Source organism: Pristis pectinata, chromosome 1, assembly GCF_009764475.1.
Source record: "Pristis pectinata isolate sPriPec2 chromosome 1, sPriPec2.1.pri, whole genome shotgun sequence".
Taxonomy (NCBI): Eukaryota; Metazoa; Chordata; class Chondrichthyes; order Rhinopristiformes; family Pristidae; genus Pristis; species Pristis pectinata.
In genome coordinates, this window is record NC_067405.1 from 97,169,780 (window position 1) to 97,185,711 (window position 15,932).

Sequence of the window (15,932 nt, forward strand, 5' to 3'; positions counted from 1 at the left end):
GTCTGTGACCAGTGGAGTTCCACAAGGACCAGTGCTGGGACCTCTTCTTTGTGATGTACATGAATGATTTGGATGAAAATGTAGGTGGGCTGATTAGTACGTTTGTAGATGACAGTGAGGAAGATTGCCAAAGGATACAGCTAGGCACAGACCACTTGGAAATGTGGGCAGAGAAATGGCAGATGGAATTTAATCCATACTAGTATGAGGTGTTGCACCTTGGGAGGTCAAACACAAGAGGAAAGCATGCATTAAATGCAGGACCCTTGGGAGCATTGATGTATAGAAGGATTTTGAGGTGCAAGTCCACAGTTCCCTGAAAGCGGCAACACAAGTAGATAGGTTGGTAAAGAAGATGTACAGTGAGTGTATTTGCCTTCATTGGTCAGGGCATTGAGTATAAAAGTTGGCGAGTCATGTTGTAGCTGTATAAAGTTTTGGTTAGGCCACAATTGAAGTCATGTGTGTAGTTCTGGTTGCTGCATTAGAGGAAGGACATGGAAGCTTTGCAGAGGTTGCAGAACAGTTCACCAGGATGCTGCCTGGATTAGAGTGTATAAGCTATTGGACAAACTTTGGATTGTTTTCTCTGGAGCGTCAGAGGTTGTGGAATGACCTATAGAAGTTATAAAATTATGAGAGGCATAGATAAGGAAGATAGTCAGAGTCTTTTTCCCCATGGTGGAAATTTCAAATACTAAAGGATATTGTTTTAAGGTGAGAGAGGGAACATTTAAAGGAGATTTGTGAGGCAGGTTTGTTTTTCCATAGAGGGTGGTAGGTACCTGGAACACATTGCCAGGGGAGGTGTGGAAGCAGATACAATAACAACATTTAAGAGGCATTTTGAGAGGCTCATGAACAGGCAGGGAATGGAGGGACGTAGACCATGTGCAGGCAGGTGGGATTAGTTTAAAGTGGCATCATTGTCAGCACAGACATTGTGGGCCAAAGGGCCTGTTCCTGTGTTGTACTGTTCTATGTTCTGCAATACTTTGCACCCAAATAAGGTCTGGCTCTTGAACTTCCAAGGGACGACTCTGCCGTCAATGGACAATGATCAGAGGCCAAAATCCACTCTCTGGATTGTGTCAAGCTGTTTCATTATCCCTATAATTATTTTAAACTTTTGTTTCACGGGAAATTTTTGTTTATTACGGTGTCAGGAGTGGAAAATGTTCTCTGTAATATTTTATGACGAATATGCTAGATTAGTAATATTATTTGATGTAAAAGAAAACCTGCTCCACATTGCTCTCGCAACTAAATGTCACCTCAGAATAAAACCTGCTCTTGCAGTGTATGATTTCAGTTTTCCATTGGCTGTTTCCTTTTGCCCATCAATATGATGCCAAATTAGTGAATATTGAACAGTGGATCCTAGATAATAAAACTTGGCAAAGGCATTTTCACTTTAATTCTTACCATTGATAATGAGGTACTTATTAAGTCTTGACTAGCATCAACTTGGAGAGTGAAATGTACAGGAACAATGCTGTAGAGTTTTTCTTCCATATAATTGGAAGTTATTAATGTTATTCATCAAAATAGGTATTCTCATTGATACAGAGAATCCTATGGAAGTTACCATTTAAAATAGAAAAAGATTGCCTTGTAAGGTGCTTTGACATGTCATAAATTGGAAAGTGGAGTTACAAGCAATTAATTAGCTTTAAAGTGCAGTTATTATTGCTGATAAAAGAACGAAGAGGACGAAACATTTAATAGTTTACTTCTCTGCCTATTTACGAGTGGAAACAAATGCCCACTGACATTTCAAAATGGCGTATGCAGCTCAGCAAGATGGCTGACCAAACCAAGGGCACAAATGTTTTGCTTCTTTTTGCTCCAGATTCCAGCACCTGCAGTCTTGTGTCTCAATTTTGCCATAACTCTATAATATCAACATTTTTACTATGGGATATAGGCATAATTGGCAGGATTTGATTGCACATCCAGTTCAAAGTCATGGTGGTGAACAACCACTGCTTTGAACTTCTGCAATCCAAGAAGGAGCTATTGGATATGGAGTTCAAATATTTAAACACAGCATCAATGAAATAATAATAATAATATCTTTCCAAGTCAGGATAGTATGCAATACAGAAGGAAACCTACTGGGGATGGTGTTCTCTTTTGCTTGGTAGCCATGTCCTCTGAGGTGATATAGGTTGGTTAAGTTTCAGGTTAATGGTGACCGGCAAGATGTGGAAGAGGAGAAAATGGTGCTACTATTGAATGTGAAGCATAGGTGGTTAAATTCTCTCCTTTTTTGGGGAAAAATCATTGTCTGACACTTGTGTGGCATAAATAGTCCATGTGTGAATGTTGTTCGGGTCTTGCTGGCATGGACTTGGCCATGTAGATTTTATACACACAAATGCTTGTCAGTTGTTGGAATATTTTATCGGTCACCTTCTTCCCCAGGAACCTAAACATAACATTTACACAGTTTGTTGAAAACATCAATTCAAGACTTGGAAATGCTTTAAAAAAGTGTTAATGATAATGATTTAAATTCAAACCACAAACTAAATGGTCAAATTGAAATATCGGGACTGATGTTGTACAAGTAATTGTGGTCATTCAACTTCATAGAAGGATTTAACTTGATTGTGATTTTCAATCAAATTGTCCACTCTTAATTCCAATCTATCATATTCCCAGGTGCTAACAATATAACAATATACATTCTAGATAAGAATTAGAGATTGTGGAGCAGCTGGTAATGATTTTATACAATAACCTTTGCTGACTTCAAGTTACACTCTCTCTTTGGCTGTCTTTTTTGTTCAATCAGCTGCATTTTTTGTTAACCTTGCTCTGCTCTGTTATTGGTTTTAAATCCCACTGAACCCACCAACATAATGCCAACAGTGCCTGTCGAAGACCCACAGCTGAATGTGCATTTATGCATTTCATAATGGGAGTACATATTTTATCATCCTGCCTTTGTGACCTTTAATTTTTTGGTGCTTCAGTGAACTGCAGTTTCTTTAAGGTTGTTAAGTTGTTCTGGAAGTACTCTTGAGAGCTGCTTTTGCTAAAATGTAACAAGAAGGATCAGAAGATGTCATCCCATGTGCAGTAACTGTTGAGCTGAGCAAGCAGGTCCATGGTTGGAGTTACATGATTGGGGGGAAGATGTAATAAATTTGGAAGGAAAAGATAGCTGTTGCAGAATAATCTAAGATACATACTTACTGAATGTCATGAAGTACTTTCTTCACTTGGGATTGTGAATTGTTGTGAGAGGATTGTGAAAACCTGCTTTTCTAATTTGTTTTTCTAACCTGCAGATACCCAGATTATGAATTCATCAGTGATAACTCCATCTCATTTTCAGCTGGACTTCATAACCGATACACAGAGAATTCACTGCGAGGTGTCATTCTAGACATTCACTTTCTGTCTCAGGCAGACTTTTTGGTCTGTACCTTCTCATCCCAGGTATGACAGCTAAATAAAATATCTAATAGAAACACCAGGCAATGAGCATTATCACAGCTGGTGATCTCTCCGCGCGGCCGATACTCTTCATATTAAATAATTTCAACAAAGAAAGAGAATAAAGCTAGCCAGAGATCAAAGGAACAGGAGAAACTTCTTACAAATTATGCTTTACTTTGCATGAGCAGTCTACTTGAAAGATCTCATTCGGATCTCCCTGGAATAAGAAATGTCTTGTCATGATCAGGGTTTTGTACAAGATGTGGTCACTTTTGGAAGCACACTTTAAACAGACAGATTATACATATACCCTTAAATGCACATATCTTTAAGGTGCTTTATGATTATGATAGAAACGTTTAAGAGGAATTTAGACAGGCTCATGAACAGACAGGGAATGGAGGAATATAGACCAATTGCAGGCAGATGGGATTAGATCAAATTGGCATCATGGTCAGCACAGGCACCATGTGCAGAAGGGCCTGTTCCTGTGCTGTTCCAGGTTCTATCATTGGGAGGGACTGGGGTGGTTTTGAGTGTACGCCCTGTTGCAATCCCCTGGTCATGAGGCTGCACATACGTGTGTGGATCAGATATGATGTTAGAACCTGTTTACTCAAGCGAGTTATTTTCCTATGTTTGGACAGGTTTGTATGATACCACAAAAATGGGACATACTCTGACAACTGCCAAACAATTGTCACAAAGTAAATTAAAAGGGGATAACTTCAGTATTTTTAAAAAAATGCCAGCACTTTTTTGTTTGGCCGCATTTGGAAATGTCAAGTTCTTGTGGCGTGCTCCTTGTGGGAGTTCCGTATGATCAAGCAGTTTTGACCAATTCTCTGCTTGCACTCCTATCCAATGCTCTGATGCTCTTGTGCTATGTATTTTAAAGTATATTAATATATGTACTAAGTTTTCCTGGAAGTATATACCACTGGTGACATGATTTAAACAAGCACCCTAATTATGTTTGTCCTGTCAACCAGGAGCTTGCGTGATAGTTAACAGATCACCTGTGCTTATCATTGATGGCAAGGTCACCCAAGGAAACACTTTATGACAGCCATTTAGAGGTAGTTAATTATGATTTTGCAAATAGTACTTCTGAACCTGCAATTGCTTATGATTAAATCTGGTTACTGTAGTGTAACTGGCAGCAAGCTTTGTAAGTGAAAATTAATTTACTCCAGGGATGGCTATCCAGCAGTGAAAGGTGGGAGTCATTGCGATTGTTAATTACTGCAATCTACACAGCACAACTTCATTCTGTGCAGTAAAACCATGAAATATACAATACTGTGTTCAGTTTTGGAGGTAGTGCAGAGAAGATTTACTTCACTGATTCCTGGATGATGGGGTAAAGAGGAAAGATTGAGTAGAATGGGCCTGTGGTCATTGGAGTTTAGAGAATGAGAAATTATCCTTTTTAAAGGATCTGAAGAGCTATAACTGGGTGACTGCTGTAGGGATATTCCTTCGAGTTGGAGGATCAAGAACCAGGACTCGGGATAAGGGGGATGCCCACTTACAACCAAGATGGGCAAGAATTTCCTCTCTCAGGGCTTTGATCTACCCTGGAGAACTACAGAAGCAGAATTCAAGGCTGTGATAGATTCTAAGTTGAAAGAAGAATCAAGGATTATCGGGTTCAGGCAGGAAAATGGAGTTGAAGTCAATAATAAGATCATTTGTGATCCTGTTGAATGATAGAGTAGGTTCAAGGGACTGATGGCCCACTTCTCCTGTTTATTATGTCCTTGGATCTAATCACTGATGCCTCTGTTGTTACAGGTTTCTGAAGGTGGTTAACACTTAAAGCTCTCTAACTATTCAGTTTGTAAGCAATGAATGACATTCCTTAATCAAGGATAAAACAAGAGCCGATGTTCGATTATCAAAGAACTGAGAAATCTGGATTGTTAGTTTTCACTGTTTTGTTCCAAGAGCCTTGACTAACTATAGAAGGTCTTGCAAAAGCTCATATAAACCTCACATTATAAATCATACTTGTTTTCTGCTCTTTTGATTGTCCAAAGCTTTTTGGCGTGAATTGGCTATGTGTGTTGGCCCATCAAATTTATGTTGTAGATATTAGCATCTTATTGAAAATGAACATGAGAGTATAGCCCAAGTCCACTGGCAAGCAGGATAATTGCATATTCCCAGTCCCACAAACTCTTAAAGGCCAGGAAATCAAATAGATGTTTGATCATAAAGGCCGCACTGTGTTGTCAGATTTTGCCATCTGACTACTGAATATGACGCACAAGGGAACCCAAAACTATAATAGATGCTTCTGGAAAGTATTCAGAGTTGCATTTAAGTAATCTAACAGTGCCTTGATGCTGATAATTTATTCATAGTTCGTGCAGATACATGCAATACAAGTCTTTTGATGATCTTGCGAAGAGAAGAACCGTAGCAGTCTTTAATCACATTTGAAGTTTCTTAAATTAGAAATTTAAGGCAGGCGATTAAATGAAATTCTGGAAAAGTGAGTGAATTAATAAAGACTCAAGGGGAAATGCTGCAGAATAGTTATTTACTATCGGTAACACTGCATTGAACTCATTAGAGCATGAAGTTTGCGACTCTTCAAGATACTTTTATGCCAATTCTCATATGAAGAAATCTTTAAATGTGCACATTTAATTCTTTAAAAGCACTGCTACCTTAAGGGATGGATATATGGTGCTAATATTCCTGCCAGGTCTGAGGTAATAATTGAGAATGAAATAAGTACTCTAGAAGGTGCTTTATAAAACATAAGACACTTGTGTCGACAAAGGATGTCTTCGAAAATGTTTGATTTCCTTGTAAGGGAGATGTGAACAACATGCCTTGTTATCACAGTTTGTGTGGTGTTGGAAAGCAAACCTGTAAGTAGCAGCTTCACTTCCTCTTGATTCCCTTTTCATCTCATTACTGAAGAAGAAAAAGTTGAAGGGTGGGTGGGAAGAAACGCAAGTGGGACTGATTGGAAAGCTCTTTGAAAGGAGCAGGCAGCGTGATGGTTTAGTTGGCCTTTTTCTGTGGGACATCATGGTTTCCTGATGCCTGACAGGCAGAGATGTCTGTGGTCTACCCTTAGATTATGAATAGTGCCAGGTGACAATCACCTCACGCCCTCAACCAATCATTACATGTAGAGGTCGCGCTCGATGGACATCAGTAGGATAAGGAGTCCTGTTTTAACTGTGACCCAGGGAAGCTGAAACTGCAACTGCCCTGAAACATTAAGCTTGGGGCCTGCATTTTGTATTTTCCATTTTTGGAAACTGAATTTAATTTGAATTAACACTATGGAAATTCTCAAAACTATTTCAACCAATTCAATTTAATTAACAAACATCATGCCCTTACAGATTGTGCATTAATAGTTTGGTAGAATACTGCTGACATAGACTATTGCTTTAGGTGATTTAATTTGCATCTTGTTTTGAATAAAGGAAACAAAGGAAAGACAAAATGTTATGTCATCATAATCTCAGGACAAAGTGCTTCAATGTCGACCCTGAGGATATGTTTAGACAGCTTGATTCCAAAGTAGCTCCAATCAGCAGATATTGCAGCAGCTTTGATATTTTGGAGAGGCTTTTAAAGGGTTTTGTCCACAAAGTCACTATTTTATTTATGAAGCAATGGTGGGATGTGTATATTAGTAAAAGGAAATTGTCCCAATGTGGATCTATAGTGCTGGTGCCTGATCCATAATTAACGTAACCATGCTACCTTGTCCTATATTTTCCCAGCATCAGACATACAACAAGTCCTCATGCAAAGCACAGTTCCAGCTAAATTGGAGGTTCAGAAAACAATTGCCCTTTGTCATTCCGAACAACAAGCAGCACAACTTGTTGTGTTCTACATTTTGAGGTCATTTAAAGGGACACTTTAAATAGAGCACCTTACAAGGCAGCTACAGGATTTATTGAAGACTGCCCACAGACCTTCTAAAGTGTTTAAATTGGTAAAGGGCTCTTTGGGTGTCTCAGTATGTCTGAGAGGGCCTGCTCCCAGTGTGGTAGTCTCCCTCCTCTTCCTGGCAGTTTCCAACTCTGTGGTAGATTTGAAAAAAAATATTTTTCTTGTGCCTTAAATGTTTAATATATGTTGGGGGTACTAGGTAGCAACTTTCTATAGCAGATACAGGAGGTGGGGAAGTAGATAAGTATAGGGCAGGGTGTGTCCCTGTGTGTGTATATCAATATTAAAAGCAGTATTTTGTAGTGCAAGAGGTCTCATGATATTTTTTTCCGGTATTGCTCTTTCACCCATGGGTTTTCCCTCCTGGCATGCACATCATCCACTTGCATTTCAGTGTCACCTTCGGAAAACATTGATGCTGTCTCCGGCCTCTCTCTCCTCCACTGCAACCATTTTGTTTGTTGCCATGGGAAATGTACTTTTAAGCACTGATGCCCTTCTCTGATTGCTTTGCAGTAAAATGGCAGCAGCTGCCATAAACTGGGAGTGCTCCCATCTAAATCCACGCAAGTTATGATTTAACTCCTTTTTCTGGGTGGAGATAATGGGGCAGCAGTGACCTCACAGGCATGCTCCCACTGGGTAGGCTAACTGGCTGCCGTAAGTTACCCCTCAGTGTTGAGAACTGGCAAAAATAATCAAAAGGAAGTTGATGGGCACATATGGGAGAAAATAAATTGCGGATATACAGGAAAGTAAGGAGGGGATTGGGGCTAATAAAATTGCTAAGGGCTGGCATGGTCTAGACTGGCTGAATGGCCTCCTGCATTATAATAAGTTAGTTATCATTGCTTCTGCTCTTGCACACTTGTTCATGAACAATTTCATAATTTTTTTGATGGGTGAATGGGTAACAGAGGGTACAGTTGGCAATGGTGCAAAGATAAACAAAGACAAACAGTGCGACAAAAATATTCAATTTATGAAGATAAGAACTGGAAGCAGAAGTAGACCATTTGACCCCTCATGCCAGCTCCATCATTAAATGAGATCATTGCTAATCTTTTACCTTATCCCTACTTTTCTGCACTGGACCCATACCAATTATTTTCTTAATATCTAAAAAATCTTTCCACTGCTTTGTGAATACACTTGCCAATTAAGTAAGCATGACAATCCTAATATCACAGGACTTTTATGATGTAGAACTACTTCACTTTGTCCATGAAGTTCCAAAGTTTAAACGCTCCATTCCAATCACAGCATAATTATACCAAAAATATCATTCTATTCTTGGTAATCATTGGTATAACATTACCAAATAAACTGTGGGTATGATTAAATTTGCTATTTCCACAATCTACATTTAAATGCAGAAACAAATTGGGTGAGGAAGACAGCAAGCTTGCTAATAAAAAATCATTTAATTTGTAAAAAAGCAACTTAAGTGGATTTGTCAGTCACTTATCATTAGGTGAAGTAGTTTGAATCTATTGCCAGCGAATGTTTGAGGATTATTTTTCCTGAATTCTATCAGATGACTTAAGTTTTGATATACATCTATTATTCCAACTTTGAACAAGTATATACCTATGCAAAATTGTAAAAGTTTATCTTTTTATGAGGATTGAAAATTCAATTTGTAATTTATGTTTTTATAGAAGATAGTGGGAAGTTGTGACTCTCTTGGAGTTCTTCGAGGAGGTGAGCAAGAGAGTAGATGAGGGGAGGGCAGTGGATGTTGTCTATATGGACTTTAGCAAGGCCTTTGACAAAGTCCCTCATGGCAGGCTAGTCTGGAAGGTTAGATCGCATGTGATCTAGGGGGATATAACAGATTAGATTCATAATTGGTTCAGTGGTAAGAAGTAGAGGGCGATATTCGAGGGTTGTTTCTTGGAATGGAGACCTGTGTCTGGTGGTGTGCCACAGGTGTCAGTGCTGGGATCTTTGTGGTTTGCAATTTATATAAACAATTTGTATGTGAATGTACAAGGCATGGTTCGTAAGTTTGCAGGTGATATTAAAATAGGTGGTGTTGTAGAGAGTGTAGATGGTTATGAAAAATTACAGGGGGATCTTGATCAGCTTGATATGTGGGCTGAGGATTGGCAAATGGCTTTTAATCCAGATAAATGCGAGGCATTACATTTTGGAAGATCAAACCAGGGTAGGACTTGTACAATGAATGGGAGGGTCCTGGGGAGTAGTATGGAACAGAGGGACCCAGGAGTGCAAGTGCACAGTTCACTGAAAGCGGCGTAACAGGTAGATAGAGTGGTGAAGAAGGCATTTGGCATGCTGGTCTTCATTAGTCAGGGCACTGAATATAGGAATTAGAAAGTTATGTTACAGTTATACAAGACGTTGGTGAGACCACACTTGGATTATCATGTACAGTTTTGGTCACCCTGTTATAGGAAAGATGTTATGAAACTAGAAAGAGTGCAGAAAAGATTTACCAGGATGTTGCCTGGACTTGGGGGTCTGAGTCACAAAGAGAGGTTGTGTAGACTAGGACTTTATTCCTTGGAACGTAAAAGATTGAGGGGTGACCTGATAGAGGTATACAAGATCTGAGGGGCATAGACAGGGTGAAATCACAGTCTTTTACCCAGTGAGGGGGTGCTAAAAATGAGAGGGCATAGGTTTAAGATCAGCGATGAGAGATTTAAAAGGGACATCAGGGGCAGCTTCTTCATGTAAAGGGTGGTGCGTATTTGGAATGAGCTGCCAGAAATAGTTTTTGAGGCAGGCACATTAGCGACATTTAAAAGCCATCTAGAGAAGTTAATGGATAGGAGAGGTTTAGTGGGCTGTGGGCCAAACATGGGCAGATGGAACTAGCTCGTTGGGCAACATAGTCAGCATGGACCAGTTGGGCTGAAGGGCCTGTTTCCATGCTGTATGACCCTATGTATGAAATATTGGATAGGGTGACCATACTAAGAGGAAGTATTAAGAGTTTAACATCTCTTAAAGTGGATAAATTTGCCAGACCACATGGAAGTTTACCATGCACCATTATAAGTAGCAAGGGAGGACATTGTAGAGGCCCTGACCATAATTTTTCCCATCACTCCTGGCTGCAGGAGTGGTGCTGGAGCATTGGACAACTGCTAATGTTGTACTGTTGTTTTAAATGGGAGGAAGACAGCACCACATAAATACTGACCAGTTAGTTTAACTTCAGTGCTGAGCAAATCAATATAATCAATTCTGAAACACAGTATAAACTTTCATTAAAAAAGACACAGATTAATCAAGAGGAGTCAGCATGGATATGTCAAAGGAAGGCCATGTTTGACTAACAATTACATTTTTGAAGAGTTTACAAGGAGGTGGTAACAGGCCCTTCCGGCCCAACGAGTCCACGCTGCCCATTTTAAACCCCCAAATTAACCTACCCGTACGTCTTTAGAATGTGGGAGGAAACCGGAGCACCCGGAGGAAACCCACACGGACACGGGAGAACGCACAAACTCCTTACAGACAGCGACAGGAATTGAACCCCGATCACTGGCGCTGTAATAGCGTTGCGCTAACCGCTACGCTACCGTACCGTTTTTAACAAAGTTCTGCATGGCAATATAATCAAAAAAGGTAAATGTTCATGGGATAAAAGAGAGAGTGGAAAAAGGATTGAAAAGCAGCTCCATGGTAGGAAGCAGAGGGTAATAGTTGACTGATGTTTTTGGACCTGTTACCACTGAGTTCCTCAAGGATTCATTGCTCAGATCCTTAATTTTGTGGTACACATTATTGGTTTAGACCTAGGCGTAGGGGCATGATAAAGATGCTTGCAGATGTACAGAAGTGGACCTTGTGATTAACAGGGAGGAAGAAAGCTTTCAACTTCACAAGAATGTAGCTGGTCTGATCAACTAGGCAGAAAAGTAGCAAATGAAATTTAATCCAGAGAAGTGTGAGGTAATACTTTTGGGGGGAGGTGCAACAAAGCAACGGAATGTACATTTGACATTAGATGATGAGATTAGCATTGAACTGTATGCATTTAAAATAGGAGGATGTATTAAATGAACTAATCAAACACAAAGAGAATAAAACCTATGGTCCGAATGGATTGCATCCACACATTTTCAAAGAATCTAAGGAATGGAGAGCAGAGGCAATAATTGCCTGTAATTGTTATAATTAGTTAGAAAAGGGTATGGTGCCAGAAGACTAGCTGGTAGCTAATGTAATACCTGTATTGAAGGAGGAAGATAGACAGTGCCCTAGTAAACTGCGGGCCATGGGGAAAATAGTCAATACTGAGGAAATCTGCAGCAAGTTACAGGAGGACATTAATAAACTTGCAAATTAGGCAAATAATTTGCAAATGGAAGTTCAACACAGATAAATGTGAGGTGATATATTTTGGTAGGAGAGGGGTCATTTATTACTTTGAAGGTCAGGGAATGATAGAATAGCACAGGAATCTCGGAGTACAAATATACCAATCACTGCAAGTTGTTCCACCAGTTAGCAAAGCCATAGAAAAAGCAAAAACAAAGAAAAATAGGCTTCATTACTAAAGGACTATAATTCAAAGTAAGGAAGTTATGTCAAGCCGACATTGAATTTTTGTTAAACCATACTTAAGCAAAATGCACATAATCTTGGTCACAATGTTATGCAAAATATACTGTGGTACTGGACAGAGTGCAGCAGAAAATTATAAAACTCATACCAGAGTTTCACAGGTATATGTATCAGATTGGGTCTGTTTTCTGAGAAACCAAGACTGAGGAGTAACTTGGATATCTTTAAAGTTCTGAATGGTTTTGGTGCAGAGGGAATGCTTCCACTTACAGGGAAGTGTACAACTAGAGGTTGTCAATGTAAGGTGCTCACCAAGAAATTCAATAAGGAATTTAAAATAAACATACTTAGCCAAATGGTGGTGAGAATCTGGAACCCGCTACCAAAGCAGGTGGTCGAAGCAAATGTAATAGATGGATTAAGGGGCGGAAGGACAAGCAAATGAGGGACAAGAGAATAGAGGGTTAAGCTGACGGTTTCAGATGAGGAAAGGCAGAAATTGGCTCAAGTGAAGCATCAGTATGGTCTGAATGGCCTGTTTCTGTGCTGTACATCCTATGTCATTCTGTGCAAGTTTGCCACACTATATCTGGGGTTGATTTGTGCAAAAAAAATTCAAAATAGAAAGGACTTGGCTGCTGAAATTACTGTCCAGTCTAAGAAAAAAAATGAAACTTTAATTGTTCCTTTCAAGAAGTGTACTCCATACAGCTGAATTAATAAGTTCTCTCTTACTTTCAGTTTTCATGTGGAGATTGTCATTCATGACAATAAGCTCCAGTCTGATTATTTTCTAATGTGGATGGAATTTCTCATATGAAATTGCAGGGTGGGTTGATTGGTGCATTTGGCTGTTGCAGAGAGAGACATTGGGCACTGGCTTACGCCCACATTCCCCTGACTCTGGGAGGAGGGGCCATTGGAGAGAGGAGGCTAAATACTCCCCAGGAAGGGCTTGGGGAGGAATGGTCAGTAATCAACCAGAACTCTGCAACAGGTCAGCGTGTTAGGTGGAGATTGCCTGCAGACTTGCTCATTGAGAAGTGAGGGAACTGAAGATTGGAAGAAAATTAATCAAAGCTGGAATGGTTAGAGGTGAGCCATGTCATTGTTTGTGAATACAACGAATCCATGTTACATAATTAGCTGGATCGCAATGATACCAGGACAAGTAAAATTTGAGGTTTGCAATAAAATAGATTCAATCATGGAGTTCAATTTAATGTTCTAGAAATGGGCACATCTGACCTGAAACTGGCTTCTGAAAACAAAGGGTCGGAACTTGCCGGCAGAATAAGTGTGCTTATTGTGCAGGCTGTTGAAATGAGTAAAATAAGCCAAAAATTGGTGGTGATGAAGAAATACTCGAAGAGCAAGGAATTTGCTGCAGATTGTTGGAGTATTTACATCTTCTTACCTCTAGTCATGCAAAAGTAAAAGCTCACATTCAGCTGATTTGTGCTGTGAGAAGGGATTGGAATGTTAGAGCTCATACTTCACAGCACAAGGAGCCTTGTACTGCTCCTTTAATGGCACTAAACATTGAGCTCCAGGAAACAAGTGTTTGAAACTGCAGGGACTCACACATTGTAAATGGAGATTCGTAAATCATAAATTATTCTTAAGTTTTTCACTTTGCCATTTGCTATCTCTCAATGAAGTCTTTTGTTATTTCACTCTTTCCATCTGTTTTGACCTCACTTCAATGTACTGTGCTGTTCCCTCTCTATCCTTAAATTTGATGGTAAATCAGTTGGAGCCAAAGAGTGATAAAAATACCCAACTTGTGCTGTTCCCATTGAGATAATCTGCTCCGGACAATTAATGTGTTTTCAGTGTGCCACACTGTTGTTAGCCCTTTCATTCCATGATGCATTAAAATGTAAATACCATCAACTCTATCTTTCCTTTGTGACAAATAGCTGATGGTCAGTAAATTGAAACAATAACCTCGCTAATTGCAACAATGTAACATTGAGAATTTCTTACTCAAATTTATTCAGAGAAGCTCACTTCATAATTGACTCCAGGAGATTAAATTCATGACTTGTCTGCCACAAAAAAACTCGAGACCAACCCTGAATTTCAATGGTGCTTTGTCCATTTCACAGGCCTAAAATGGCCTCCTAGGTGTTGAGTATCAGAGTTCGCTTGCTCATGCTCATTCCACACCAGAGATGAATATCAGCCATGGGATTGGGCTCTTTGATTGGCATCTAGGGTACACTGCAGAGGCAAATGAGGAACCTAAAGCCCTTGAGAAAATAGTCCGGAAGTGCCAGCTTCGTACAGCATGAACCTTGAGAGTTAAAATAATGATCTCGGAAAAGACCTCTGGTGTTTAGTGCTTTCTTCATTATGGGGCCAGAAGCAAAAGTGCTCCCTCCAGGTTCACACCTTGCCATTACCTGACTGTCATATGGCACTTTGTCATCCTCCAACTCACTCATCAAACTGTCATTCTGCAACAAGCGAGCTGACTCTGGGCTCCCCACAGTGCTGTTCTACTGGTGCCTATTTTGTTACGGTTTTGCTCTGAGTCTGCACGTGTGCAGTCTGCTCTAACTGTTGTGGGCACAACACTACTTCAATGGCTACCTGTGACCTCCCTTGCAAATGAAAATCATAGAAATAATGCAATCACTTTGAATTAAGTTCAAGCAGAATTGATGTGCTCAACAGCTAGAATCCTGGGACCTTAAATAAGGTGCTGGCAGTCGTCACAACCGCAGCAGAGATGGCTGAGGGAAATGTAATAGAGGCTTTTATGATTGAGAATAAGGAAAGGCTGCAACTATTCAGTTGCAGAGTCAGTGATGAGAGGACATTGGTATAAAGAGTCACTAAAGTGAGATGGGATGTTAGGAGAGATTTATTATGCAGCACGCTTTGCCACTGAGAAATTGAGGCTTGCATCTTTCAAGGCAAGGGCAGATGAAACAGAATTTACGGGGCTGTGATGGAGTGTGGCTGGGATTTAGAAAAGGGATTAGTTTTGGTGTACACAAAGAACCAGTTTAGTGTGGTGGGCAGAATGGCCTGTGCAAGGAATTTGATGCTTTTGTGATTTCAGTTCCTTGGAATGACATTTGTATTAAGTCTTTAAGCAGCATCTCAAACCCACAGTAAGATTACAGCTTTAAAACCATTTTGGCTTGCCTCTAATTATTTTAATAATAGAGCAGCACTCTGAAGGGCAGAGAAAAGTTTGAGCTTTGAGGTTTTATTTACTGACAGTCATCACAAAGGATACAAGTAACCCATGTGGCTGCTCTCATCAAAGCCCAAATAATCGCTGTACTAATTACAAGGAAGTATTCCATCAGCACTGAACACACAGCTTAACTTTCTTCTTGAACTGCATGAGCCCCAAAGCCAATTCCACATTTCAATAAGTGAGTCAACCGTTTTATTTTAGGAACTTGGGAAAGAGAGTGGAGATTTCCTCTGCACGCTAGCTTCAACTGTTTAAAGAAGTCAAAATCTAAGAGTTTTACCTTGAAAGCAAAGATAACATCTTTCACCTCTTTCCAAAATTGGGCACTTCATGTCTCAGCAAATGCCAGGTTTTGGGAACACAATGATGAATAATGAGGGCAATAAAATGAGTGCAATGGTACAAAGAGATGAGAGCGTGAACAACCAAAGTTCATTCCTCCTTCCCTCAAGTTGATATATTTTATTTGCCATCCTGGGAAATAATTTGTCACATTGCGCAAAGCTGTTCTTCCCCCCACCCTGATCCTCCCCCATTCTACCTTTTTAATCAATTCTTTGCCTCTGTTCATCCTCTGCCTCAGATTTTCGGGATTTAAAACTTCTCACTATCAAATCTGAAACTGCAGCAGATAATATGATCTGAAACTGCGGCAGGTAATATGTTACCATGCTGTATAAGTAAATAAGTAACATCAGTGTTCTTGTGATTAATGATATCTATCCTCCGTAATGCTTTGAAGTTTCTTTCAAACTTCGCAGAATCTCTTCCATCAATGCTTTCTGCT

At 39.8% G+C, this 15,932-nt stretch overlaps 1 protein-coding gene across 2 annotated transcripts in view; it reads left to right on the forward strand.

The window, feature by feature from the left end:
- The window catches only part of LOC127573061 (alpha-(1,6)-fucosyltransferase), a 592,121-nt gene that overhangs the window by 570,688 nt on the left and 5,501 nt on the right, over window positions 1-15,932 (forward strand). For both annotated transcript variants that reach the window (XM_052020880.1, XM_052020871.1), the window contains one exon: window positions 3,300-3,450. In XM_052020880.1, coding sequence (XP_051876840.1) covers window positions 3,300-3,450 — 151 coding nt within the window. The remainder of the gene's footprint in view (window positions 1-3,299; window positions 3,451-15,932) is intronic.